A 25,863-nucleotide genomic window follows, 5' to 3' on the forward strand; every position below is an offset into this window, starting at 1 on the left:
TAAGTTTGAGAAGCCCCAAATCTTGAAAAATTTCAGCAGGAGCCTCACTTCGAGAGGGTAACAGGATGTAGCCTAGGATGCTACTACAGACAGGATGGGTCTTGTTCAGATTCCAGCTCATCATTTCCGCCAACCATAGCAGGGAGAGCTATGAAGCAGCCTCTGGACGGTAACTGGCTTCTGCAGCCTCTTCAGGCACCTCGTGGGCAGAATGCCTTCTTAGTTTGTGCCATGACAACGGTCAAAGGGAGTTAGTGGGGTTGGAGGAATGGCTCAGTGGCTAAGAGCACTTACAAAGGACAGGCTTGATTCCTGGCACCCCAAATGGTGGCTTACAACTATCATTAGCCCCAGTTCCAGGGAATCCAATGCTTTTTCTTTTTTTTAACTTGTGAGGCCACCAGGCATGAATGTGGTACACATACACAGATGCAAGCAAAACACTCATATACATAAAATAAAATCTTTAAAAAAAAGTGCTCACTTCGGCAGCACATATACTAAAATGGGAATGATAGATTAGCATGGCCCCTGCGCAAGGATGACACCCAAATTCACAAAACGTTCCATATTAAAAAAAAAAAAAAGGTATGTGTGGAGGCAGTTAGTGTCTTTAAGCCTTAGTTAGGCTCTCTATTGTGATAAAACACTGTGACCAAAAAACCACGTTGGGGAGAAAAGGGTTTATTTGACTTAAACTTCCGTATCACTGTTGATCATGGCAGGAAGTAGGGACAGGAAGTTACACAGGGCAGGAACCTGGAGGGTAGAGCTGATCCAGAGGCCATAGAGGGGTTCTGCTTACTGGACTGCTCACCTGCTTTCAGCTGGACCCTCCCTCATCCTCTTATTTAAAAAATGCCCTACAGCCAGCTCTTATGGAGGCATTTTCTCAACTGTGGTTTCTTCCTTTCTGATAACTCTGGTTTCTGTCAAGGTGATGTAGAACTAGCCAGTACAAAGCCCAACTACTCAGATCCATTGAGGGACAAGGGAAGTTTCTGACACGGCTGATCACATTAAATCTAAAATCGTTGTTTTCATGTTGGACGATCCACAGCCTGTGCACGTCACATTATAAAGCACTGCTTAGTTCTTCTGTGGCTGATTTTATACGGTCCACTTAGCCTGTTTGGTTTTCACCCAAAGCAACTGATACGCCAGTTTGTGTTACAGCATATTTGATCACACCATGAACCCTGCGATTGTGTTGTTTACTGGAAAAATCTGGTTCTGGTTCTGGAGTGGCTCAGTCCTAGCACACACTTTTAATCCAAGAGCTTTCTACTTGAATATTGTAAACAGCATTAAAGAAACACAACCATAGGTCAAAAGGCGGAGCAAACATCCAGTTGACAGGGAGTGAACATAGGGAAAAAACCTTAGAGTAAGGGAAGTGGGGAGGTTGCTTAGGGAGACACACAGGAAGTAGAAGGAGGGACATTCAGTTTCTGAGGGTGTGGAGAAGGAGTCTTCCTTTTGCCTCTGGGATGCTGGCTGAAGAGGAAGGCCAGCGGGCTGCTTTCTCTGCCTCTCTGAGCTAGCAGGCTTTCACCCCAGCATCTGGCTCCCGAGTCTTTATTGGTGAAGTCAAAACAGCTGAGATTTTTGTCAAAAACAAGTTTGCCAATATCTTTATTCAGAAATCAGTGTAACAGTGATGTTCCGTTTGAATGCCCCATGTATGGGTAAGGGATTATGAAAAGCATGTGTGCAACAGGAAAGCCATTTTATATAAACAAGTCATTAGATATGCAGCCTTGCTCAGTAGCTCAATGCACCAAGCTCTCCCCTCTGATTCTCCTGCAGGTTTTGGGGTCGGGTAGTTTCTATGATCCAGGGTGTATTTAGAAATTTCACAGACACCAGAGGCTGAAACCAAACTTCTGAGGGCAAGAAGCAGGAATGGGAGAGAGGACAGCAGGCGTGAAGCTGACTGTGCTATATGCTGGACTGCAGGGCAGCCCAGTGTTGGGGTCAACCCACAACCTCGTGTGTGTGTGTGTGTGTGTGTGTGTGTGCGCGCGCGCGCACGGATCACTTCTCAAATGCCCACAGCTGCTGTGCTTAGCAGAACAGAAGAGAGAGCCAGCACACAGGGAAGACAGATTCAGTCCCAAAAGTTACATTAAAAATGTTGACTTTCCGATGCCAAGGATTGATTTGTGAAACATAAGATTATACAGAGAAGCCAGTCGGCCGTAACCGGAATCGCATGTGCAAGACAAGCAAAGCCACATGCATCTCATTTATCTGTAATTTTAAAATAGTTCATTTTCTTGCTTGGTATGCAGGTGAGCAGTGGAGAAAGTGGTGCGTCTGCTATCCCTGAAAAAGAAAAATCAGAATCATCACAGGGACAATCAGTTTATAAATGGCCAAGATCAGAAGCAAATTATAGGTACCTTCTCCTAACTGCTTCTAGACACAGAAAGAAAACAGGGCTTAATGGCAGCAGACGGGAGAGGCAGGAAGGCTCAGAGGCAAGCAGCTGGTTATCTTCCAACAATCAGTAGCAGCTGCTGTTACCTGTCTGGCTGGTGAGATAAGCTGAGCACTTACCGGCTGGTGCTAAGGATTTCAAGGCTTCCAAAAGATGTGGGCTTGAGAACTTTATAAGGCACCGGAGGGGCTCCTTCCTGTCAGCCAAGATGCCCTCACTTCTGGCACTCTTGAACTTGGTTTCCAGCTGTCAAAAAAATATGTTTATAAATGATGGCTAAGTGCTGCGATCAGCTGGGATGGTGAGAGATAATGAACAGATTATGTATCCCATTAATTCCCGCATGTGGATCAATGCAGGCAGAGCCCATTCCACTTGTCACTGCAGAGAGTCAAAGTGTCTGGTATAGGAAAGACATCAGCAGAAAGTGCCTGACCCGCAGGAGAGGCTGACTGTTAGGGCTGAGTGTTCACACTTCCCTCGCATAGCACCCAGCTACAGGGGAAGCCAAGTGTTAGTACTTCCCTCAGCAGGTACCCTACCTTCGGGAAAAGCCAAGAGTCTGTGCTGCCCTCAGCATTTTGCATTCAGCACAAGAGCAATAAATCCTTCTTTTCCCCCTCCCTTTGGGGAACAGAGGTTGACCAGATGTCCCGCCTGGATCCAGCTGGAGAGATGGCTCCTTCAGAGGTTACGAGCATTGGCTGCTCTTCCAGAGGTCCTGAGCTGGGTTTCTAGTACCCATATGGTACTATGGTACTAGCACACACACACACTTTTATATATATATATCTTTGATTTTTATTAAGGAAGACTCACAACAGACCTAGAAGCTGGATATGGTAGTGCCTGCTTTTAGTCCTAGCTCCCAGGAGGATGAATAAGGAGGATTCCAAGTTTGAGGCAAGACACCATCTCAACAGCCCACTTCCTGAAGAGCCCCTCCCCACCACAGCACCACAGCACACAGAACAGCTCACTGTGAGTCCCATGTGCGAATCACCCAGCTGAAGCTGTTACCAACAGCTCTGGTTTCACCTGTTAGTGCTCCCCGACCCAAAACAATATAGTATATGACCTGTAAATATTTCAGTATGTATCGAAAAGAGACCCGAAAGGCATCTCTGTGCTGTTGCCATAAATTGTATTTTACTTAGGGTCTTCCCATGTAGACTAGGTCTTTCTTGCTCTTTAACTTCAGCCTTCCGGAGTGCAGACTATGGCAAATGTTTTGGAATACTTGCTTTTAATTTTTCAGGGGCTGAAGACTGAACCCAGGGCCTTATGTATGTAAACACAGGTGGTGCTTTGAATAAGAATGGCTCCCTAGGCTCATATACTTGAATGCTTCTGACCTGGGCGTGGTTCTAATGGAAAGGATTAGAAGGATTAAGGGGTGTGGCCTTGTTGGAGGAAGGGTGTCATTGGTGGTGGACTTGGAGGTTTCAAAAGTCCATGCCCAGCCTAGTGTTTCTCTGCTTATGGGTCAGGATGTAGGTCTCAGCTGCTGCTTTAGCACCTCCCTGCATGTGGCCATGCACCCGCCATGCGGATAATGGATTAAACCTCTGAAACTGGAAGCAAGCCTCCAGTTAAATGGTTTTCTTTTGCGAGCGTTTCCTTGCTCATGGTGTCTCTTCATAGCAATTGAACAGTGACCGTGACTAGGACAGCACTTTGCTCCTGAGCTTTTTAACCAAGCCTAAAACTCTAATAATTCTTCAACACCATCAAATACCTAAGTATCACAGTAAGGGACTCTCAGTTTTTTTCTTTCTGCAAACAGCGCTCACGTGGCCTGGCTGGCCCGGACCCCTGGGTATACCAGCTGCTTCAAACTTGTAGCGATCCTTCTGCCTGTGCCTACTACCCAAAAACTTACGTGACTCTTCAAACTTGAGGCTCTATGGATGCTTAATGTCTGCAATGTATTTAAATTGTACTTAGAATAGAGAGAAAGAAAGAGGACATCAAGAAATGTGGCCACTGGTGAGTGAAAGTGGACAAGTCGCTTCAGAATCACTCTAGCCGTTTCCTGAGGTTGGAGAAAATCAGGTGTGAGGGAGTAAGTGCACCTGACTCACAGAACACAACCACTCTACGATGCTGAACAAGCCACACCATCTGTTTCCTGAACCAGTAGCTCTCCAGCTATAGTGTGCAGCCTAGAGCAACCAGGAACATGCAAAAACAGATGGCTGGGCGCACGGCTCCTGCCCTGGGAGGAGCAGGGTGGAGCTAAGAGCTGTGCTTCCTCCCTGTTCCCAAGTGACTGGTTCTGCCAGTCCAGAGACCACACACTGAGAGCTACTGTCCTGGAAATAAGCTCTTAAGGGAGGTAAGTGTGGTGGTCACACTGGTGACAGGAGGAAGCAGGAGCATCAGCAGGTCAAGGCCACCCCTGACTACATAGTGAATGTGAGGCTTTCCTAGGCTACCAGGCTTCGTGTGAAAAACAATCAGGCTGGAAAGACAGCTCAGGGGTACAGTGCTTGCCGTTTGCACATGAGAACCTGAGTTTGGGTCCCCAGCACCCCCAGTGAAAGCTAGATGTGGTGGATGTATGTGTAACCCCAATGCTTGGGAGGAAGCTGGGGCTCCCTGCAGCCAGTCCAACCGAAATGGAGCTCCAGGCTCAGTGACAGTCTCTGTGTCAAAGAACAGCCCAAAAGATAGCCAAAAGTGACCTTTGGCCTCCATAGCTGTGAGCACATGTGAGCAAAGCAGTGTATGCATACACATTCACAAACACACACCCTCTCAAAATCAGCTTGGAAGGCGCCAACTTCTCCCTTTAAAAGCAAGTCAGACCAGGCAGCCTTTGGGCCTCAGCAAGCAGATTGATGGCAGGTCCTAAGTGTGTCCTGTGGCTGTAAGAAGACTCAATGGAAACAGTTTTGCTCTTTCTTTCTTTCTTTCTGTCTGTCTGTCTTTTTTTTTTTTTTTTTTGAGAGAGTTTCTCTGTATAGTTCTGGCTGTCCTGTAACTCGCTTTGTAGACTAGGCTGGCCTCGAACTCATAGAGCCCTGCCTGCCCCTGCCTCCTAAGTGCTGGGATTAAAGGCAGGTGCGTTTTATTGGGGGTTGGGAGGAAGGCACGGGAGCACAGGCCCGTGTCAGGTGACTATGACATATAGTTCTTCTAATGATGGCTATGGAGTTGTAAACCTGTGTCACCACACGGCCATGTGAGGGGCAGCAGCACCCCTCTGAAAAAAGATTTAACTTACAGTGTACTCATACTGCTGATTTTTCATCTGATGCCAGAGGGCGAAGTAGTCTGTGTGCTTTCTCTCTCCTTGTTTTTGGCTTTCTGAGTCAGTCAGGTTCATCTCTAACTTGCAAAGTAGCCCAGGCTAGCCTTGAATTTGAGCCCTTCCTGCCTCAGCCTCCTGAGTGCTGGGATTATAGGTGTATGCCACCAGACCCAGCTCAATTATTCAAGTACTTATGAGCAGTTAGTGTGTGCTAAACACTGTTCTAGGTGTTGAGAGGCTAATAGGGTATAGCCCTCCTCACACCCCACAGTTAGCCACATACAACTGAATTACTACAAAGACAAAATACAAACTCAAAATTTCATGTCTCCTTTGCTAACAAGAGAGCCTACAAATATAATAAAAAGATCTATGTAATTTATAAATGTATTATACAAAATTGAAGTGATAAATGAAAAGGGAATAGTTTTGGACATGTTTTCCAATTACAGTTCCCACACTTTAAAAAAAAAAAAAAGAAAAAGGCAATTTGCAGGTGATGCTCATTGCACCATCCTACCTTATACTGTGCAAATTCGAGCTGCGGCTGAGGGTAAGCTCCAAACGTCTCCCAAGTGATTCTTTGGATTCTCTCCTTTTCTTCTGTATTTTCATGAATGATCCTTGAATCCACTGTGGGTGAGTGCGGATTGAGAGGGCCATTAGGAACACACGCCACCTTACACAGTACCCTTTCCACTCCTAAACTGCAGATGATTTGTAGAACTCAGATGTTTCCAGTCCCCTCTTTTCACTGAAATAACGCTATTACACAGAACGGCTGGGGAGTACAGGCTGACAAAAGGGAGTAAGAAATACCTACAGTGCCATCACGGTCTAGGTTCTAACACACTTCCCGTGTGGCTTCCTCACAGTTACCGTGAGTAAATGTGTATCATGTGTCATAACACGGACCCACAGCAGCTCCTACGCCGCTGGAGCGCAGCGTCTGTGCTCTGTTCCTAACATCGGTTCTGTTCCCTTCCACTGCTAATTTGGGTTCAGGTTTTCTAAGCAGAGACCCAGTTCTCTGAGTAGCAGCACAACCACCGTATTAGGGTAGAACCAGTGAACCCGGATCAGCAGGAGCCTGGGCTCCGCCTTTCACACATCTAGCTCCGTGACCCTGCTTGGAGCTACCAAGCCTTCCAGAGACCCGCTTTCCCAGGGGATAGCGCGCCTTCACACGATGCCGGTCAACCACATGCTAGCGGTGCGGCATGCTGCTGGGTGGGAAAGCACCCTCAACGGCTGTCAGCCATTTTAGCAAATTCTGAAGGACGTTTGTGGTAGTGTGGCTTTCTCCCTCCGAATACTTAATTCTTGTTTTTTTTCTCAAAGTATGAATCAGCTCTACAGGTGCTTTCCTGCACAGCAGCCATCTGACAGCAAAGACGCCCTTCCCAACCCCTCCTCTGTCTCACAGCACACGTACAATTCACGTCCAGTCCAAGGCTTGCTTCCTGCACAGGCATCGAGGAGTCGTGCCTCTCAAAGGTCTGGGAGAAAGGAAAGACAATTATGTTGGGCTGTAGGTAGTAATTGCTTCTAGGGTGTAAAATGTGTTAAATGTTAGTTTAAAAGTGCTCTTATGGTTTATATTCTTAGGAAGTAGAAAGAAGCGATTGCTGTGCTACAGGCTGGTTAGACCGAGCACGGCGCCTAGGACACCAAGCTGTGCAGCATGGCTGTTTGAGCGACTGGCCTAACAGCGCATCTAGGGAAAAGGATGCAGCTCAGAGGTGGAGCACCTGCCCCAGCATATGCGAGAGCCTGGGTTCATCCCCAGTACCACACGAAAACCAACCCACCTCCAGGTGCAGGGGCGACACAAAAGCCAGAGGAATGAGAAAATACGCATCCAAACAATTCATCATTCCATCTCTGGGCAGGGCAGGGCTCGCGAGGCCTCACCCCTTCCTGTGCAGCGCTAGACAGTTAATGGTTGCTAGGGGAACGGAGTCATACTCCTCAGCAGCCACTGGGAGGCGCTCTTGCTCTAGTGGCTAACCGCACACCCAGGCTCACACAGGCAGCCCTAAGTTAAATGCAGTGGGCTCAAAAGGACCCTGCCCCATTCTGACAGGGAGGGTCTTGCTAGGAAGAAGGGGTTCAGCAGGATGGGAAAGCGGATAAGAGGATACCGGGCGCCAATATGGCCAAAGGTCGTCATGTGTGTATGAGCCTGTGAAAGAATAAACAAGCACGGACAAAGTGAGCTGACTAACAGCTTCATCCACTCCTCTCCAGGGCCGGGCTGGAAGCGGCCCTCCACCTGTTCAGTGTGTGGAGGAGGAAAGGAAAACTCAACTCTAAAGAGTTGCTGACAGCCGGGCGTGCTGGGGCATGCTTGTGATCCCAGCACTCAGGAGGCAGAGGCAGGCGGATCTCTATGAGTTCGAGGCCAGCCTGGTCTACAAAGTCAGTCCAGGACAGCCAGGGCAACACAGAGCAACCCTGCCTCAAAAAACCAACCTCTTCTTCCCCACAAACAACAATAACAACAAAAGAGTCGCTGACAGGCTTACCTGGTCATACTCTCTAAAAGCAATCGCCTTGAGTGAGTCCAGGTGCCGGCTCCTCAGAACCATCTGTGTGATGTGATGGTGTTTGCTAGCAACCTTTAGTGCCTTGGACGGAAAGGAGTGAGACTGTTAGGGCTGCGCCTGCGTCGACACATGCCGCTCAGTGAAACGCAGGCGCTGCGACTGAGAATGGGAAGAGAGCCCTTTGTGGAGGTGCAGTGCACCCCCGGAATCCCAGCCCCGTGTGGAGGTGTGGTGCATCCCCAGGATCCCAGCTGTGTGTGGAGGTTCAGGGCACCCCAGGAATCCCGGCCGTGTGTGGAGGTGTAGTCCATCCCCGGGATCCCAGCCCCATGTGGAGGTGCGGTGTACCCCAGGATCCCAGCCCCGTGTGGAGGTGCGGTGCATCCCAGGAATCCCAGCCATGTGTGGAGGTTCAGGGCACCCCAGGAATCCCAGCCCTGTGTGGAGGTGCGGTGCACCCCGGGATCCCAGCCCCGTGTGGAGGTGCGGTGCATCCCCAGGATCCCAGCCCTGGGGAGGCTGAGGCCTATGCTGACCGTGGAGCCTGTGCTGCTTTACCAGATAGAAGGGGGGAGGGGAGCCACCAGCCAGCTGCAGAGCTGCTCAGCTGCTCCCCGCTCCAGCTGGAGCTCAGGAAGCACCGGAGATGCTAACAGGAAGTAGTAATGACTAAGCCAAAATTGGGAGGAAATTATTTTTGGAAAAGCAGCTAGGACGCCTACAGCAATCAAGTGTAATTTGAGTAAGAATGCCTCCACTGGCTCATATGTTTGAATGCGTAGGCCTGGGAGTGAAATACTTGAAAAGAATTGCAAGAATTAGACAGTGTGGCCTTAGGGGCAGAATAGATGCTCTTGCAGAGGTCCTGAGTTCCATTCCCAGCAACCACTTGGCGGCTCACAACCATCTACAATGAGGTCTGGTGCCCTCTTCTGGCAGGCAGGTGTACATGCGGGCAGAATACTGTATAAGTAATAAATAGATCTTTAAAAAAACAAAAAAGGGTGGCCTCCCAGGGGCAGGTGTAGGAAGTGTGGTTTTAAAGCCCCATGCCCTAATCCCTGTGCCCACCTCACCCTGTGGATCAGTGAGTACCATGCGGGCTGCCATGCTCCCTGCCCTGATAATGGACCGCGTCTCTGAACTGTGAGCCAGCCCCAATTAGATTCTTTCTTTTATAAGAACTGCCTTGGTCATGGTATCTATCTACAATAACAGAACGGTGAATAAGACACTAAGGCGAACCCCTTAAAAGAGAGAGAGGCTACGTACCTCTGACACAGGTAGTATTTTCATGTACACTATGTGTAGAAAATGATCATGAGTGCCAACTGCCATCAATAGGCAGATTATAGGAATACAAACACCCACTATTCCTGACACTGGCAAACCAGTTTTGGCAGGAGACAGCAAAATGGCGGTAGCTATTTGGGGTGAATGGACTAAGAAGAAGAGGTGGGAGGGGTTTAACCCTTAGGGACTTCTGAAGTGGTTGCATTTGTTTTTATATTACATATAGATTACTTTTACATTAAAAATAAGGACTAGACCAAGCTGATACTCCTGTCAGGTCTCCGCTGTAGGTAAGAACACTCTCTGATCCTCACCCTAGCAGAGCAGGAACCAGGAGAACTAGGAACTAAATCTTATTGGGTGGCTTCTATCCGCGTGCATCTGTGAGCTAAGGGTCCTGAGTACTCCAGCTGCTGTGCTGTCCTCACCTGATGGAGAAGGGGTACAGTGCTCTTCAGACGGCAGGGGGAAATGAAGGCGTACGGAGTCTGGGGGTAATACACCACGAAAGTGGGCTTGTACTGGTTCGGCTGTGAAGACTGTGACCCCCAGGCAACCCGAATCCACACCGCACTCTTCTCGTCGACTCTGAAGCTGACAGTAACCTTACAAAGAAAAGATTTCTTCCCGGTTAATCTCAACACAGTAGCAACTACAAGGCCCTGAGACAGAAGCAATATTACTGTAATTTTTCATGCAGTGGACATCTGGCTGCTTTTTTTTGGTCTACTTACAAATTATGTTTACTTATACGTATCTGTGAGTGCACACACTTGCTACAACATACACATGGAGGTCAGGGGTCAGCTTTCCCCTGCTGTTACATGTGTGCCATGGATCCAAGTCAGGTCATCGAGCTTGGCAGCAAGTAACTGCCAGCCGACACATCACGCTTGGCTCTTTTTCTACTTTTTATGACAGTTTTTTGAGAAAAAAAATCCCTTAAAAATTTATGAGATGGCTCTTAGGTTAAGAGCACTTGCTGCTTTTGCAGAGAACTACAGTTTGGTTCCTTGCACCAACAGGATGGCACACAACCATCTGGGATTGTACAGTCCCTGGGGATCCAATGCCATCTTCTAGCGTCTGCAGGCACCAGACATGCGCTTGGTGCACAGATATGCATGCAGACAAACACCAGTACACATAAAGTAATAAAACAACATTTAGAAATGAGGTATTTGACTGGGCACACCATTAATCCCAGCCACGGGAGGCAGACAGAGGCAGGCAGATCTTTGTGAGTTCTGGCTAGCCTGGGCTACATAGTGAGGTCCTACCTCAAAAACAAAGCAAACCTAAGAGGAGGGGTGTGGCTTTCTATGAAGCCCGTTCAGTATTGCTGGTCAACACCCCAAGTTTGCCCCCTCAAGTTTACAGCAGGGTTTCTGTGTGGTGTGAGCTCACTGATCCTGATGCTCTTACGTATGACACGGGTCCCAGAAGATAAAAACACAGGAATGTGGCAGTACAGGAGCTTGTGTGGTGTTTGTTTCCTGGTCGGCCACCCATTGGTCTTTTCTAAACTTCCAACTCTGACTGGACTTGCTCTGGAATTTAACGGCCGCTGCTAGGTCATCGGCTAGCTCCTGCCCACCTTCCCTTTGGGCTCTGACCCAGGAACGGGGAACCCAAAGAGAGGGCTGGCTGGCTGGCTTGCTGTTTCCTCCCTCTGAGATCTTAGTCCAGGAAGAACGGGTGGCTATACTGTCTGCTGGCTTGGAACCACAAAAACACACTTTGTCCAAAAGTGTCAGCGTCATCTAACATGTTACGTGGTGGTTTAAAGAGTGAATATGCACTTATCAGTTCACACTTTTCGAAGTCCTAAGACAGGACCCTAAGCTGTATGCTCTTCTGTCTCAGATAAAGTTGCTCGGCACCGGAAGCTTTGGAATGCCTTTCTGAGGGTCCTCGCTAGATGCCATTACTTCTTACTGCAAAGCCGAGGTGACCGATGACCTTTAGCATGGCCTCCCGTGGACCAGCTATTGGGAATTCATTAAGTAAGTTTGACATTCACTCGGTCATACCAGCCACCGAACAAACAAGTCCTCACGTGGCAGCCAGCTATGTACTGGACAGGGTCAGCAGAGGGTGCTTCTGCCTTGGCAGAGTTCCCCTGGAACTCCTAAGAAGCACCGGGCAGAATGGGCGGGTGAGAGATGGAAGGAATACTTCAGTTTGTTAAGCTGATGGCGTGCTATCCTCCCTCCCTCCCCAGATACCATGAAACTGATTTTTACAGGAGCCCAGGAGGACCATTTCTTACATTTTTTAGTGCTCTCTGAAGAATTTTCTTAAAGGAACTTTGGAACTGTCTCATATCAAAAAGGTCGACATCTTCACCTGTAAAAGTGCAGAGGGCGGGATGTTGGCAGAGAAAGTTAAGGGAGCTACAATGCTTTCATCCTGTGCATCCCAAGGTAGTAAAGACCTGTACCACACACATGGTCCTGATGGTGCAGAGGATGTAGATGAGAAACAGTGATGTTTTCAAAAGGAGCCTAGGCGGGCATAGCTGTGCACACCTTTAATCCCAACACTGGGGAAGCAGAGGCAGGCTGATGGCTGTGAGTTCGAGGCTAGCCTGGTCTACAAGAGAAACCCTGTTTAAAACAAAACAAAACAAAGCCTGAGAGAGCAGATGGCTGATTGGGCATGGCAGCACATACCCGTAATCTCATTACCTTGGAGAGAAAGGCAGGAAAACCACCACAAGTTCCAGACCAGCCTTGTCTACAGTGAGTTCAAGGCCAGCTCTGTCTAGATAGTGAGTTCCAGACCAGCCTATGCTACACGGGCATACAATGTCTTAGAAACCACAAAATAAGGCCACATTTGTTACTCTTGCCAAAACACGAAAACAGATATTTAATTTTTTAAAAGTGGGAAACATACCTGGTTCTTTACTCATCTCAAAGACATTCCAGAGCTTCTGGTGCCGATAGTGCTGCGTATCTGAAAGAGAAGGGCATCCAGCTTAGGGTCGTGTCTTAAGACTTTGATGTGTGTGTTGATAAACACACATTCACTTTTAAGCCACCATGTGCTGTGCCAGGTGACAGACGGGTTTGAGCAGAGTGTGTTTTGTGGTTCTCCTTCCCACCCTCCTGCAAATACAGACTTTAATACTATAAAGTAACAGTAACCCACGAACGAAGTGACTCAGCTTTGAAATCAAAGTTCAAACTTTAAAAAACCCAAAACATGGGCTGGAGAGATGGCTCAGAGGTTAAGAGCACTGGCTGCTCTTCCCGAGGTCCTGAGTTCAATTCCCAGCAACCACATGGTGGCTCACAACCATCTATAATGAGATCTGGCGCCCTCTTCTGGAGTGCATGCACATGTGCAGACAGAAGGACTGTATACATAATAAGTAAATCTTTAAAAAATAAAACAAAAAATTCAAAACATAAACTTTAAATTTACCGCAGACAAACAAATCCAAAATTTTCAATTCAACATAGGTGAGGCAGTTCAGTTTTAGTGTTTATCATCACTTTTGCCATTTTGAAACGAGCAGAGGTATTTTCTGTATATGGGTGTTTTGCCTGAATTTTTGTCAATCTGTGCACTATGTGAGTGCCTGGTGCCCATGGATGCAAGAAGGCAGCATAGAGCCCTTGGATTGGTACCACAGGTGGTTGTGAGGTGCCATGTGGGTGCTGGGAACCAAACGCCTGTCTTCTGGAAGAATAGCAAGTATTCTTAATGACTGAACCATCTCTTCGGTCCTTCCTTTGTTGTTTTTACACACACTGGCTATGCACAGCAGGCACCCATGGGATGACTCTGAGGAAGCAGTTGTGGCAGGCTTCCTTCTGCAGACACCTCATCCCTCACCTCAGCCTGCTCTTTCCTCAGTGGCTTACCCTGGTTACACTCAATGTGGTCCTGGTCCCCTCTAGGGCACTCGGGAAGAGGCACTCGTTCAGTGCTGTAGACCAGGCTAACCCTGCCTGCATAGAGCCCTCAATGCATGCAGGGTGTGACACAGAAGATGCCCTTCAGAAGGCGAGAAGAGTACCTGGAGGAGGAGAAACGGGAGCCAGCGAGCTCAGCTGTCCCTTTATCCTTCTGGAGTCACACTGTCCCTGTGCTGTGTGCGCCTTCTCCTCAGATCAGGCCTTCTAATCTCTGAAGGGGATGTGGACTCCGCACTCAGGGTACCATCAACTTTGGCATCAGTGTTTTCCCCGTCTTTCCCTAGGTTCAGCATCCTTTTCTTTCCTGAGCCTAAACATCCCTGTTACCGATCCCTCCTTCTCTCTTCATGGCACTGGGCCCGGTTTTATCTACAGCAGGTGTCAAAAGGCAAAGTGTGATGCCAGCCCCACAAAGCCGTTTTCTTCTGGCATTTTTGTTATGTGGATCTGTGTTTAGAGTTGGGAAGACTTGCTAGCTAGCCTCTGAAATCAGAGGCCGATTCAGCCACACCACAGCTGCAATAGAGCTGAGAGAGATGAGTCTTTGACACACAGCCAGCCATGCTGCAGGGAATGGATGTGCTGGCTAGTTTTCTGTCCACTCAACACAAGCTAGGGACACGTGAGAAGAGGGGATCTCAACCCAGAAAATGCCTGTGTCAGACCGCCCAGTCAACAAGCCTGTGGTCCAGTTCTTGGGGACTGATGATTGATATGGGATGGCCCAGCCCACTGTGGGCAGTGCCACCCTTAGGCAAGTGTCATGGGGTGGAACTCTAAGAAAGCAAACTGAGGAAGCCATGAGGAACACGCCAGTGACTAACATTCTTCCACAGTCTTCAGTGCTTGCTTCCAGGTTCCTGACTTTCAACTTCATGATGGACTATAAACTCTAAGCTGAAATAAAGTGGCCTTTTCCTCTCCAGGTCACTTTTCATCATGGTTTTTTATCCCAGCAATAGAAAGAAAACTAGGGCAATATATAATGACAACAAATTAATAAAAAAAAACAGGCTCTGGGCCAGAGATGGTTCAGCTGTTTAGGGCACCTACTGCAAGCCTGGCTGCCTGAGTTTGATTGGGGGCCTCAAGGTAGGCCAGGCCTGTCCTGATGTCCACAGCTGTGCCATGTGTGTGCCCTCCCAATAAATAAAATGTAGGAAACAAACCCCACGCCCAGTGAAATCGCTTCTGTATATATAAGTGCTTGATTTGCACTTTCATTTGACCCTCATCACAACCTTACTCCATTACTATTGTTATTACACAGATTTGTCAAAAGGAAATGCCAAGGCAAGCGATGTGAGCCACTGTTGCCCAGCACTTACAGGAAAGTGATGATGGAGCCATGACACCGACCCATGCAACCTGGCCTTAGGGTCTGTGCTGTTCAATTTTAATAGGTGAATACCGAAGGGGAAAAAAAATCCAAGAAGTATCGAGAAGAAGCTACTCTTAATGACAAACACAGTGGCACATTTTCAAATGTGAACAAAGTAAAGTCCAATAAGTGATGGTTCATGTTCACGAAGAGCCAGTTCCTGTCTCAAAAGTCCCTGAGTTCCCACCTGTCCTAAAAACAGGGACCGACTGTCCCATGTCCACCAATCTGAGTGAGGTCTGAGGGTCAGAGAGGAGGTACAAGTCTCAAAGGCCACTAGACCTATCAGTGACAGAGCAGGAACTTGGTACTGGGCCCGTCAACTCTATGACCTGCATCTTTAAAGACTTGTTTATTTTTATGTGTATATTTTGCCTGCCATGTGTCTATGCGCCATGTGCATGCAGTGCCCGAAGAGGCCAGAAGAGGGGATCAGATCACTGGAAGTAGTTACAGGTGGTTCTGAGCCATCGTGTGGGTGCTGGGAACTGAACCTCTGTCCTTTGCAAGCAAGAGCAGCCAGTGCTCTTAACTACTTAGCCATCTCTCTAGACCCTAGAATCTGCATTAACATAGGAAACAAATGCCCCAAACTTACACACAATGTCTAGAAGGGCCATGTCATCGAGACTTGCACACTTCTCCTGAAAGAGAGGGTGAAGCAATTAGGAAACGAGGTGCTAGCCCCCTCAAGCCCATTTTAGGGCTGGTCCAAGGATTCCATTAGGATGCCCATCTATCTTCAATCCCCAGTCTCTTGTTAACCAATAGCCACACCTCCAATTCTTGTCACAGCCCACATTCTCCTGAAACTCCCTCCACGTTTATCACTTAACCTTAAGCTTTTAAAACATTAAAAAAAATCCAGGTATGGTGGCTCATAGCTGCAATCCTAGTGCCTGGGAAGCAACGGCAGAAGGACTGTAATGAGTTTGAGGCCAGTCAGGACTACAGAGTGAGACTGTCTCGAAACAAAACAAAAAACCACTCTGGGGCAGACATGAAACTGCATACAGGCTGTGGTTTGCATGCGAAATGTCCCCACAGGTGCACGTGGCGAGCACTTGGTCACCAGGAGGTGGTACTGTTTGGGTGTGGGGGTGGAGCCTCACTGGAGGAAGCAGGTCACTGGGACTGAAGCCATGACACTCTCATGAGTTTATTTCCTGTTCACTGGGTGACCATGCAGCCAGACCGGCCAGGGTGCTCCTGTTGCCACGTGCTCTGCAATGCTGCGTGCTTTCACAGTCTGGAAGGACTGAACCCCCAGAGCGTGAGCCAGAACAAACTGTCTCTCGCTGAGGTTGTTTCTGTCATTGCATTTTATCACACCCACAAGTAAGACAATATACTTCAAACTTTCAGATGTGGCCACGACTATACTTATGAAGGCACTGTCATGTCAGGGGGACACAGAGGCCCAGAAACCTCTATGTCCAATTTCCTTGTGTCTCTCACTCTCATCTCCTTTTTCTGTCCCCAGGTCTCTTCCTCCCGATTTTTGGTGCTGAGGCAACTGCGGCCCCTCCTCCTGTCATAACATTTGTATGTTCTAGTTTTAAATGAATGTTAACAGAAGGCTGGATTCTTTTTTGATCTGGCTTCCTTGACTCAGCGTAATTATTTTGACACTCAGCCATTTCTTTTTTTTTTTTTTTTTATTGCTGGTACCTTCTGTTACATGACATCTGTTGCTTACCTGTGGATGCACTTGGGATGCTTCTAGGCTTTAGCCACGACGAACCCTGCGCTAACACACATGCCTTTGGGTGGATATGCATGAGTTAGTTCTCATTTCTCTCGAGAAACTGCCTGGCAGAGGGATGGCTCAATCTACGGTGGCAAAGATTTAGATTTTAAGAGAAACTATCAAGGAGTGGAAAAAGTAGCTAGGAGTTGAGGACTTACTCAGCATGTATGAGACCTAGGCTTCCATCCCAAGCACTAGCACACAAAAGACGTGCTGGGCCTGAGGTACAAACAGCTTAGCAGATAGCCCTTAGCATGTACCAGCCCTGGGTCCAATGCCCAGGACCAGGAAAGGCAAACAAATCCCATCTATTCCGCATGGGGATGACCGGTCTTTCCAATCCTAGACATTCTAACGACATGTATTTACATTTATCTGGTGACTAGTGGATCTGAGCACTTCCTTCGTGTGCTTATCTACCACCTATATGTGTTCTGTGGTGAAGTGTCTAACCAAGTCCTTTATACACACAAAGATTATTTCAATGTGTATGGGGGGTTTTGCCTTCACCTATGTCAATGCACCACGTGTGTGCCTCGTGCCCTGGAGGCTGGAAGAGGGTGTAAGTGCCCCGGAACTAGAGTTGCAGATGGTTATGAGCTGCCATGTTGGGGATGGGAATAGAATCGGGTATTTTCAAAAAACAGCTGGTGCTCTTAACCACTGAGCTACCTCTCCTGCCCTCATTATTATTAATTATCATTATCATTATTATTATCTTGAGACCCTCTTTTTCTTACTACTGACCCTCGAGACTTTCTATCATGTGTCAGCAGCAGGTCCTTTACAGGTCAGGGGTTGGAAAGGTTCCTTCAGTCTGTGGCCTTTCATAACAGTAGCTTTCTTTCTTTTTCTTTTCTTTTTTTTTTTTTTTGGTTCTTGAGACAGGGTTTCTCTGTGTAGCCTTGCATGTCCTGGACTCATTTTGTAGACCAGGCTGGCCTCGAACTCACGGAGATCCACCTGCCTCTACCTCTTGAGTGCTGGGATTAAAGGCGTGCACCACCACATCCAGCCGAAACAGTATTTTTCAAAGGAAAAAAAAAATCAATTAATTCTATCAGTATATCAATTGTTTTTTCTTTTATGATCCATCTTTTTGTGCTCTAAGAAACCTTTGTCTGGTCCAATGACACAAAGATTTTTCCTATATATTTTATAGTTTTAGGTATTACATTTGGGTCTTGGTTCTTTTTTTTTTTTTAACCAGTAGAGGGGATGGATTGACCTTGTCTTACTTGTTTCTGAAACAGTCTTCCTAGGCAGCTGACCCTGAATTCACTATGGAGCCCAGGTGTTATCCCTGCCTCAGTTTCCATAGTTCTAAGACTGAACACATACACCTCCTTGACCAGGAAAGGTGTTTTTGCACGAGCCTCTGACTATTGTAGCCCGTGTGCTGGGAAGATTGTTTTTCCCTCCCGGAACTGTTCCCTGTAGCTTCACTTTAAATCCACATACAGTCTAGATACATTCTATTGCACCAATTTATTTGGCTGATAATTTTAAACACTGTTACCTCACACAGCAGAATCAACTCCTGGGCCAGAAATTCCTTTCTCTGCTTCAAGTTTATGGTCTGCAGTTGCTCATCAGACAAAAAGTCCCAGGATTTTAGGATGGTCTTCATCTCCGACACAGGGATTTTCAGGATGAGCCTCCGGAGAAACTCGGCAACATTCTCATCCATTTCTTCGGCCCTTGGACAAAACAAAAAGAACGCAGTAATGTATTAGTCAAGTACAGAAAGTTCAGTGTGAGTTGTTCAGCATCTGATTTAACCCAGGACTTCCTAGGTCAGACACCCAATCCTTCCCTTTTCTCAACAGTCTGTGTTGTTTGAGAATGCAGAATTTAATTAGGTTCTCTAAGCTGTGTGTGTGTGTGTGTGTGTGTGTGTGTGTGTGTGTGTGTATACTCTTAGTCTTATGTAGCCTAGGCTGGGCTCAAACTCAGTACATGGCTGAGGATGACCTTGAATCATTGAAAAAAAAACACATTTACTTTATTTTAAATTTTAACCATTTGTTTCTTGGGGTGACAGACAGTATGCGTCTTTACACATGAATTCGGGTGTCTGAGGAGCTAAAGGTGTCAGAGTCCCTGGGACTGAAGTTATGGGCCACCTGATGTGGGTCCCGGGAATTGAACTTGAGTCTTCCAAAACAACAATAAAGTGCTCTTAACTGCTAAGCCATCCTCCTGCCTTTATTTCCCAAGTGTGGGAGTATGGAGTGAGTCACCGTGCCAGGGTCTAGCCAGTGGTGAGTTAAACCAAGGGCTTCCTGCACGCCAGGCTGATACCCGGCCAACTGAGCTATATACCTACATCCCAGGCTCGATACCTACACCCCAGTCTCGATACCTACACCCCAGTCTCAATACCTACATCCCAGTCTCGATGATACCTACATCCCAGTCTCGATGATACCTACACCCCAGTCTCGATGATACCTACACCCCAGTCTCGATACCTACACCCCAGTCTCGATACCTACATCCCAGTCTCGATACCTACACCCCAGTCTCGATACCTACATCCCAGTCTCGATGATACCTACATCCCAGTCTCGATACCTACATCCCAGTCTCGATGATACCTACATCCCAGTCTCGATACCTACATCCCAGTCTCGATGATACCTACACCCCAGTCTCGATACCTACATCCCAGTCTCGATACCTACACCCCAGTCTCGATACCTACATCCCAGTCTGGATACCTACATCCCAGTCTCGATACCTACACCCCAGTCTCGATACCTACATCCCAGTCTCGATACCTACACCCCAGTCTCGATACCTACACCCCAGTCTCGATACCTACACCCCAGTCTCGATACCTACATCCCAGTCTGGATACCTACATCCCAGTCTCGATACCTACACCCCAGTCTCGATACCTACATCCCAGTCTGGATACCTACATCCCAGTCTGGATACCTACATCCCAGTCTCGATGATACCTACACCCCAGTCTCGATGATACCTACATCCCAGTCTCGATACCTACATCCCAGTCTCGATGATACCTACATCCCAGTCTCGATGATACCTACATCCCAGTCTCGATGATACCTACATCCCAGTCTCGATGATACCTACATCCCAGTCTCGATGATACCTACACCCCAGTCTCGATACCTACATCCCAGTCTCGATACCTACACCCCAGTCTCGATACCTACATCCCAGTCTGGATACCTACATCCCAGTCTCGATACCTACACCCCAGTCTCGATACCTACACCCCAGTCTCGATACCTACATCCCAGTCTCGATACCTACACCCCAGTCTCGATACCTACACCCCAGTCTCGATACCTACATCCCAGTCTCGATACCTACATCCCAGTCTCGATACCTACACCCCAGTCTCGATACCTACATCCCAGTCTCGATACCTACACCCCAGGCTCGATACCTACACCCCAGTCTCGATACCTACATCCCAGTCTCGATACCTACACCCCAGTCTCGATACCTACACCCCAGTCTCGATACCTACATCCCAGTCTGGATACCTACATCCCAGTCTTGATACCTACACCCCAGTCTCGATACCTACATCCCAGTCTCGATACCTACATCCCAGTCTCGATACCTACATCCCAGTCTCGATACCTACATCCCAGTCTCGATGATACCTACATCCCAGTCTCGATGATACCTACATCCCAGTCTCGATACCTACATCCCAGTCTCGATGATACCTACATCCCAGTCTCGATACCTACATCCCAGTCTCGATGATACCTACATCCCAGTCTCGATACCTACACCCCAGTCTCGATACCTACACCCCAGTCTCGATACCTACACCCCAGTCTCGATACCTACACCCCAGTCTCGATACCTACATCCCAGTCTCGATACCTACATCCCAGTCTCGATACCTACATCCCAGTCTCGATGATACCTACATCCCAGTCTCGATACCTACATCCCAGTCTCGATACCTACATCCCAGTCTCGATACCTACATCCCAGTCTCGATACCTACATCCCAGTCTCGATGATACCTACATCCCAGTCTCGATGATACCTACATCCCAGTCTCGATACCTACACCCCAGTCTCAATACCTACACCCCAGTCTCGATACCTACACCCCAGTCTCGATACCTACATCCCAGTCTCGATACCTACATCCCAGTCTCGATACCTACATCCCAGTCTCGATACCTACATCCCAGTCTCGATGATACCTACATCCCAGTCTCGATACCTACATCCCAGTCTCGATACCTACATCCCAGTCTCGATACCTACATCCCAGTCTCGATACCTACATCCCAGTCTCGATACCTACATCCCAGTCTCGATGATACCTACATCCCAGTCTCGATGATACCTACATCCCAGTCTCGATACCTACACCCCAGTCTCGATGATACCTACATCCCAGTCTCGATACCTACATCCCAGTCTCGATACCTACATCCCAGTCTCGATGATACCTACATCCCAGTCTCGATGATACCTACATCCCAGTCTCGATGATACCTACACCCCAGTCTCGATACCTACACCCCAGTCTCGATACCTACACCCCAGTCTCGATACCTACACCCCAGTCTCGATACCTACATCCCAGTCTCGATACCTACATCCCAGTCTCGATACCTACATCCCAGTCTCGATACCTACATCCCAGTCTCGATACCTACATCCCAGTCTCGATGATACCTACATCCCAGTCTCGATGATACCTACATCCCAGTCTCGATACCTACACCCCAGTCTCGATACCTACATCCCAGTCTCGATACCTACATCCCAGTCTCGATACCTACACCCCAGTCTCGATACCTACACCCCAGTCTCGATGATACCTACATCCCAGTCTCGATACCTACATCCCAGTCTCGATACCTACATCCCAGTCTCGATGATACCTACATCCCAGTCTCGATACCTACATCCCAGTCTCGATACCTACATCCCAGTCTCGATACCTACATCCCAGTCTCGATGATACCTACATCCCAGTCTCGATGATACCTACATCCCAGTCTCGATACCTACACCCCAGTCTCAATACCTACATCCCAGTCTCGATACCTACACCCCAGTCTCGATACCTACACCCCAGTCTCGATGATACCTACATCCCAGTCTCGATACCTACACCCCAGTCTCGATACCTACATCCCAGTCTCGATACCTACATCCCAGTCTCGATGATACCTACATCCCAGTCTCGATGATACCTACATCCCAGTCTCGATACCTACACCCCAGTCTCGATACCTACACCCCAGTCTCGATACCTACACCCCAGTCTCGATACCTACACCCCAGTCTCGATACCTACATCCCAGTCTCGATACCTACATCCCAGTCTCGATACCTACATCCCAGTCTCGATACCTACATCCCAGTCTCGATGATACCTACATCCCAGTCTCGATACCTACATCCCAGTCTCGATACCTACATCCCAGTCTCGATACCTACATCCCAGTCTCGATACCTACATCCCAGTCTCGATGATACCTACATCCCAGTCTCGATACCTACACCCCAGTCTCGATACCTACATCCCAGTCTCGATACCTACATCCCAGTCTCGATGATACCTACATCCCAGTCTCGATGATACCTACATCCCAGTCTCGATACCTACACCCCAGTCTCAATACCTACATCCCAGTCTCGATACCTACACCCCAGTCTCGATACCTACACCCCAGTCTCGATGATACCTACATCCCAGTCTCGATACCTACACCCCAGTCTCGATACCTACACCCCAGTCTCGATGATACCTACATCCCAGTCTTGATACCTACATCCCAGTCTCGATGATACCTACATCCCAGTCTCGATACCTACATCCCAGTCTCGATACCTACATTCCAATCGTCAGATCTTTTTCCCTGCATCTTTCCTGAGACAGTGCTTTACTCGGTAGCCCAGGCTAGCCTGGACTCCACTATGTAGCCAAGTCTGGTCTAAAAGTGGTGGCAATCCTCCTGCCTCAGCCTCCTTACAGCTAGAATTAGAAGTATGAGTCATTAAAAAAAAAGTTAGTCCTGTTATAATTTGGATAGGGTTTGTACTCCAAAAGTTTGTGCTGAATACCAATTTAATGGTACAGAGAGGGGGTGGATCTTTAGGAAGCCTAGTGGGAGGTGACTAGTTGGGTCACTGGGGTACCACCTTCAGAAGGGAGTAACGCACACTCATAGGAAGTCAGGTCTCCTGGACTAGGATTACTCTTCTCAAGAACTTTTTTTTTTTTAAAGAGGGCTGGAGAGACCATGCAGCCAGTAAAGAGCTTGCTATACGTGCAAACTTGAGTCTGATCCCCATGCCCTTGTGAAGATCCTGGTGCTTAGAGGGGAGCAGAAGGCTTGAGGTGGGGAGGCCTGCTGGCCAGGCAGTCTAGCAGAATCGGCAGGCTGCAGATTCAGTGAGAGCCTGTCTCACAAAAAAAAAAAAAAAAAAAAAAAAAAAAGGCAGAAAGTGACTAAGGAAGGTACCGATGGTTTATGCCTAGAACACAGATGCTCACACAAGCACATTCACACACATTTGCATACCCACGCAGTCCACACAACCACACACACAGACACAACTGGGTTGGAAGTGGCAGGATGTGTTGATTTAGTCACGGGGATATAGACTGTAAACTTAGCCAAAAGGAGGCTCGCCCGTGGCTATTGAGTGCTGTGCTGTCCAGCTTTCCCCACTAGCTCTCTGGCTTTTTCCACCACCTGACTGCTCTTCAGCCTTTTCAGCTTGCCCCTCACACATGATCCTGCAATAATGCCCTCTGCCACACTGTGATGCAGCTGATACAATGCAAGCTACTTAAACACTTGTTTCTGGAAGTTTCCATGTAATATTTTAGTCTGTGGCTGAGTCTGTGCACTACAAGTGTAGACACCTGTCTAGCATTTTGTTTTTGTGTTTCAGTGCACTGCCAATTGTACCAGGCCTTCCTGCCCTGTGGCTGCCGGGAGAATCTTCCAACGCCCCCACATGGGATGGCTCCCTCAGCAACGGGCGACCCCAGGAGTAGGGAAGCTGTGGTACAGGGCAAGTAGGTCCTGACCCTTTTTTCTTCAGAGTTTTTAAAGGGCACAGCTAATCTTACTATTACCTCAGTTGGCATGCTGCTGCAGGAGGTAAACGCAAACAAGCCAAGTTTCTTTCTTCTTTTGGAGACAGGGTCTTATTATGGAGCTCTGGCTGTCCTGGAACTCACTATGTAGACCAGGCTGGCCTTGAACTCACAGATATCTACTTGCCTCTGCCTTCCGAGGGCTGGGATTAAAGGCGTGTGCCACTATGCCCAGCACACAAGTATAAGTAGGGCAGTCTCCAGCTATACTGTGTCTTAACTCCTACAAGATAAAAGGACTCAACTATAAGGTTCTTATAATTTCTTGTGGTAATTCAGTTCTCAGCTTTGTTTCTCCCCAGAAAACTTACTGCAACCATCCAACAAAAAATTTTTTTCCCATCTTCCATGGCTTGTTTTTACAGAACCACCTGTAGTCAGCTTTATTATTTTATCATAACTACAATATGTTTTTCTTTTTGTGTGTGTGCTCAAGACAGGGACTATGTTCACCTTACTTACTACTATGTCTGTAAAATCTATAGCTGCGCTGTAAGTGTCCCGGCAGGAGCAAGTCATTCTAAGGAGAGTCACTTGTGTGCATCCCCTTTGAGCCAAAGACACCAATTAATGAAAACCTGCCTAGGCATGTAGTGGAGAAGGGAAAGGCTGACACCTGGTGCCGGTCAGAGGCGCTTTGTAGGAGAGACTGAAGGCAGACAACAATGGCTCAGAGATGCGAAGGGCCACACCACCACCAGGGCTGCTCAGTTGTGTGTATCTCCTGTTCCCTGTTTAATTTTCTACCTCAGGTCTGAACACCAACGGTGGACTTGGTGGGTGGGGGGTCACTAGACCTCTTTGTTTTCCTGGTATGGTCACACTGAAGAAATTTCTTTTTTTTCTGCTTTTCACTGTGACTGGCCCTTTTAATTGGCCTACTGAGGATCATAGCCTACAGAGCCTAGCTTGTTAGGGCTGCCAGGCCCAGGCTCTGACTCTTAATAATTTCAATGACTGTCAGTCAAGTCATTCAGTGAGTCCAGTCACCTAAGAAATGTCTCAAATACACTTGACAAAAGCCTGAAGGACGAATGAGCAGGACAGCCTCCCTAAGCAACATATGAGAACTCTAGTCTGTAGACTATCAAACTGAGCTCATAAGAGATTTCTCCGGCATAGACGAGGTAAACTGGGGGGAGGGTGTATGCAAAACAGGCATTTCTCCCATCCCAGTACTAACCAGGCTTGATGCTGCTAAGCTTCAGGGATCAAGGCATTCAGGTACCCAAAGACAAGATATAACTTCCGAAGACTCTTAATTCTGGGTGGCTTGCAGAATGCCATTCCTAAAAGAAATGATAGAAAGGGCGTAAAATAACAAAGTTTGCAAGCCTTTGAATGAACTTTCCCCCTCTATTTCAATTTCTATTTTTCTAGCTCTTTACTACAGTAGTTGCTAAGACGCAGTTGAATGTACAAGACAGAAAAGATTCACTCGAAAGTAACGACCCCATAGACGCCGGGGGGAGCCTGAGGAATAAAGCAACAGGCTGCATGGACAAAAAAGACGCGAGGCAAGGAATCGGAGAGCTAACGCCCAGCTGGAACCCGGGGCTCCAAGTGGAGCGGCCTTAGGGCGGGCAGACCGGAGCTGCCACAGCGCAGACTCCAAGGGAAAGTCCCGCCCCACTCCGGGCGGATAAGACGCCACGGACGCGCGTCACCGCACTCTTGCCCCTACCCGGGCTTCACTAATGTCACCCCTAGGCCAAGATCCCGAGGCGGCACTGCGCCGTGACAAGGTTCCCCGTAAAGGTGTAGGGGACAGCTCCCTTGGTCTCGGGTCCGATTCGGTGTCGCTGAAGCGTACCTTACCGGCTCGCATCTGCAGCCATTCCCGCCGACACGCTTTCGAAGCCACCAATGGTCGCTTACGTCCCGTCCACAGGGCAAGCCCCCTGCACTGCTTCAGCTGCATAGGGGGATGCGGCTGTGGGCGCGCCGGATGAAAAACGCTTCGGGCCACCAAAGCAGCTCTACTCAAGGACAGGATAATGTAAATCAGTTTATCCGCCGTCTGGAATTCCGCCTTGCAGTCAGCGTTGTTTGCTGTCCCCGCAGAACCTCAGTGGTCTGGCCCATCATCCCCCTTAGTCTGCGGCAGTGGACCCGTCCGGGAGGGGCGAT

At 48.2% G+C, this 25,863-nt stretch overlaps 1 protein-coding gene and 1 long non-coding RNA gene across 4 annotated transcripts in view; both read right to left on the bottom strand.

The window, feature by feature from the left end:
• Nucleotides 1-1,195: 1,195 nt before the first annotated feature.
• The window catches only part of LOC311583382, a 491,748-nt gene continuing 467,080 nt past the window's right edge, over nucleotides 1,196-25,863 (bottom strand). The window contains exon 2 of the long non-coding RNA XR_014774483.1: nucleotides 1,196-1,989. This is a non-coding gene — a long non-coding RNA (uncharacterized lncRNA). The remainder of the gene's footprint in view (nucleotides 1,990-25,863) is intronic.
• On the bottom strand, nucleotides 1,606-25,653 carry CENPN (centromere protein N). 3 transcript variants are annotated; one of them, XM_084756922.1, is made up of 12 exons: nucleotides 25,547-25,652; nucleotides 24,917-25,022; nucleotides 18,121-18,301; nucleotides 15,450-15,495; nucleotides 12,443-12,502; nucleotides 11,814-11,890; nucleotides 9,970-10,146; nucleotides 8,228-8,329; nucleotides 7,135-7,198; nucleotides 6,220-6,332; nucleotides 2,563-2,689; nucleotides 1,606-2,328 (listed from the first exon to the last, which is right to left on the bottom strand). In XM_084756922.1, the coding sequence occupies exons 3-12, from the start codon at nucleotides 18,289-18,291 to the stop codon at nucleotides 2,246-2,248; spliced, it is 1,020 nt and encodes a 339-aa protein (XP_084613048.1). In that variant the 5' UTR covers nucleotides 18,292-18,301; nucleotides 24,917-25,022; nucleotides 25,547-25,652; the 3' UTR covers nucleotides 1,606-2,245. The 3 variants fall into 3 exon arrangements, with proteins under 3 accessions (XP_084613048.1, XP_084613049.1, XP_084613050.1); XM_084756923.1 differs by having other exon boundaries at nucleotides 25,552-25,633; XM_084756924.1 differs by lacking the exons at nucleotides 6,220-6,332; nucleotides 7,135-7,198 and having other exon boundaries at nucleotides 25,547-25,653.

The sequence above is a fragment of the Acomys minous genome (assembly GCF_964271855.1).
Source record: "Acomys minous genome assembly, chromosome: 14".
NCBI classification, from domain to species: domain Eukaryota; kingdom Metazoa; phylum Chordata; class Mammalia; order Rodentia; family Muridae; genus Acomys; species Acomys minous.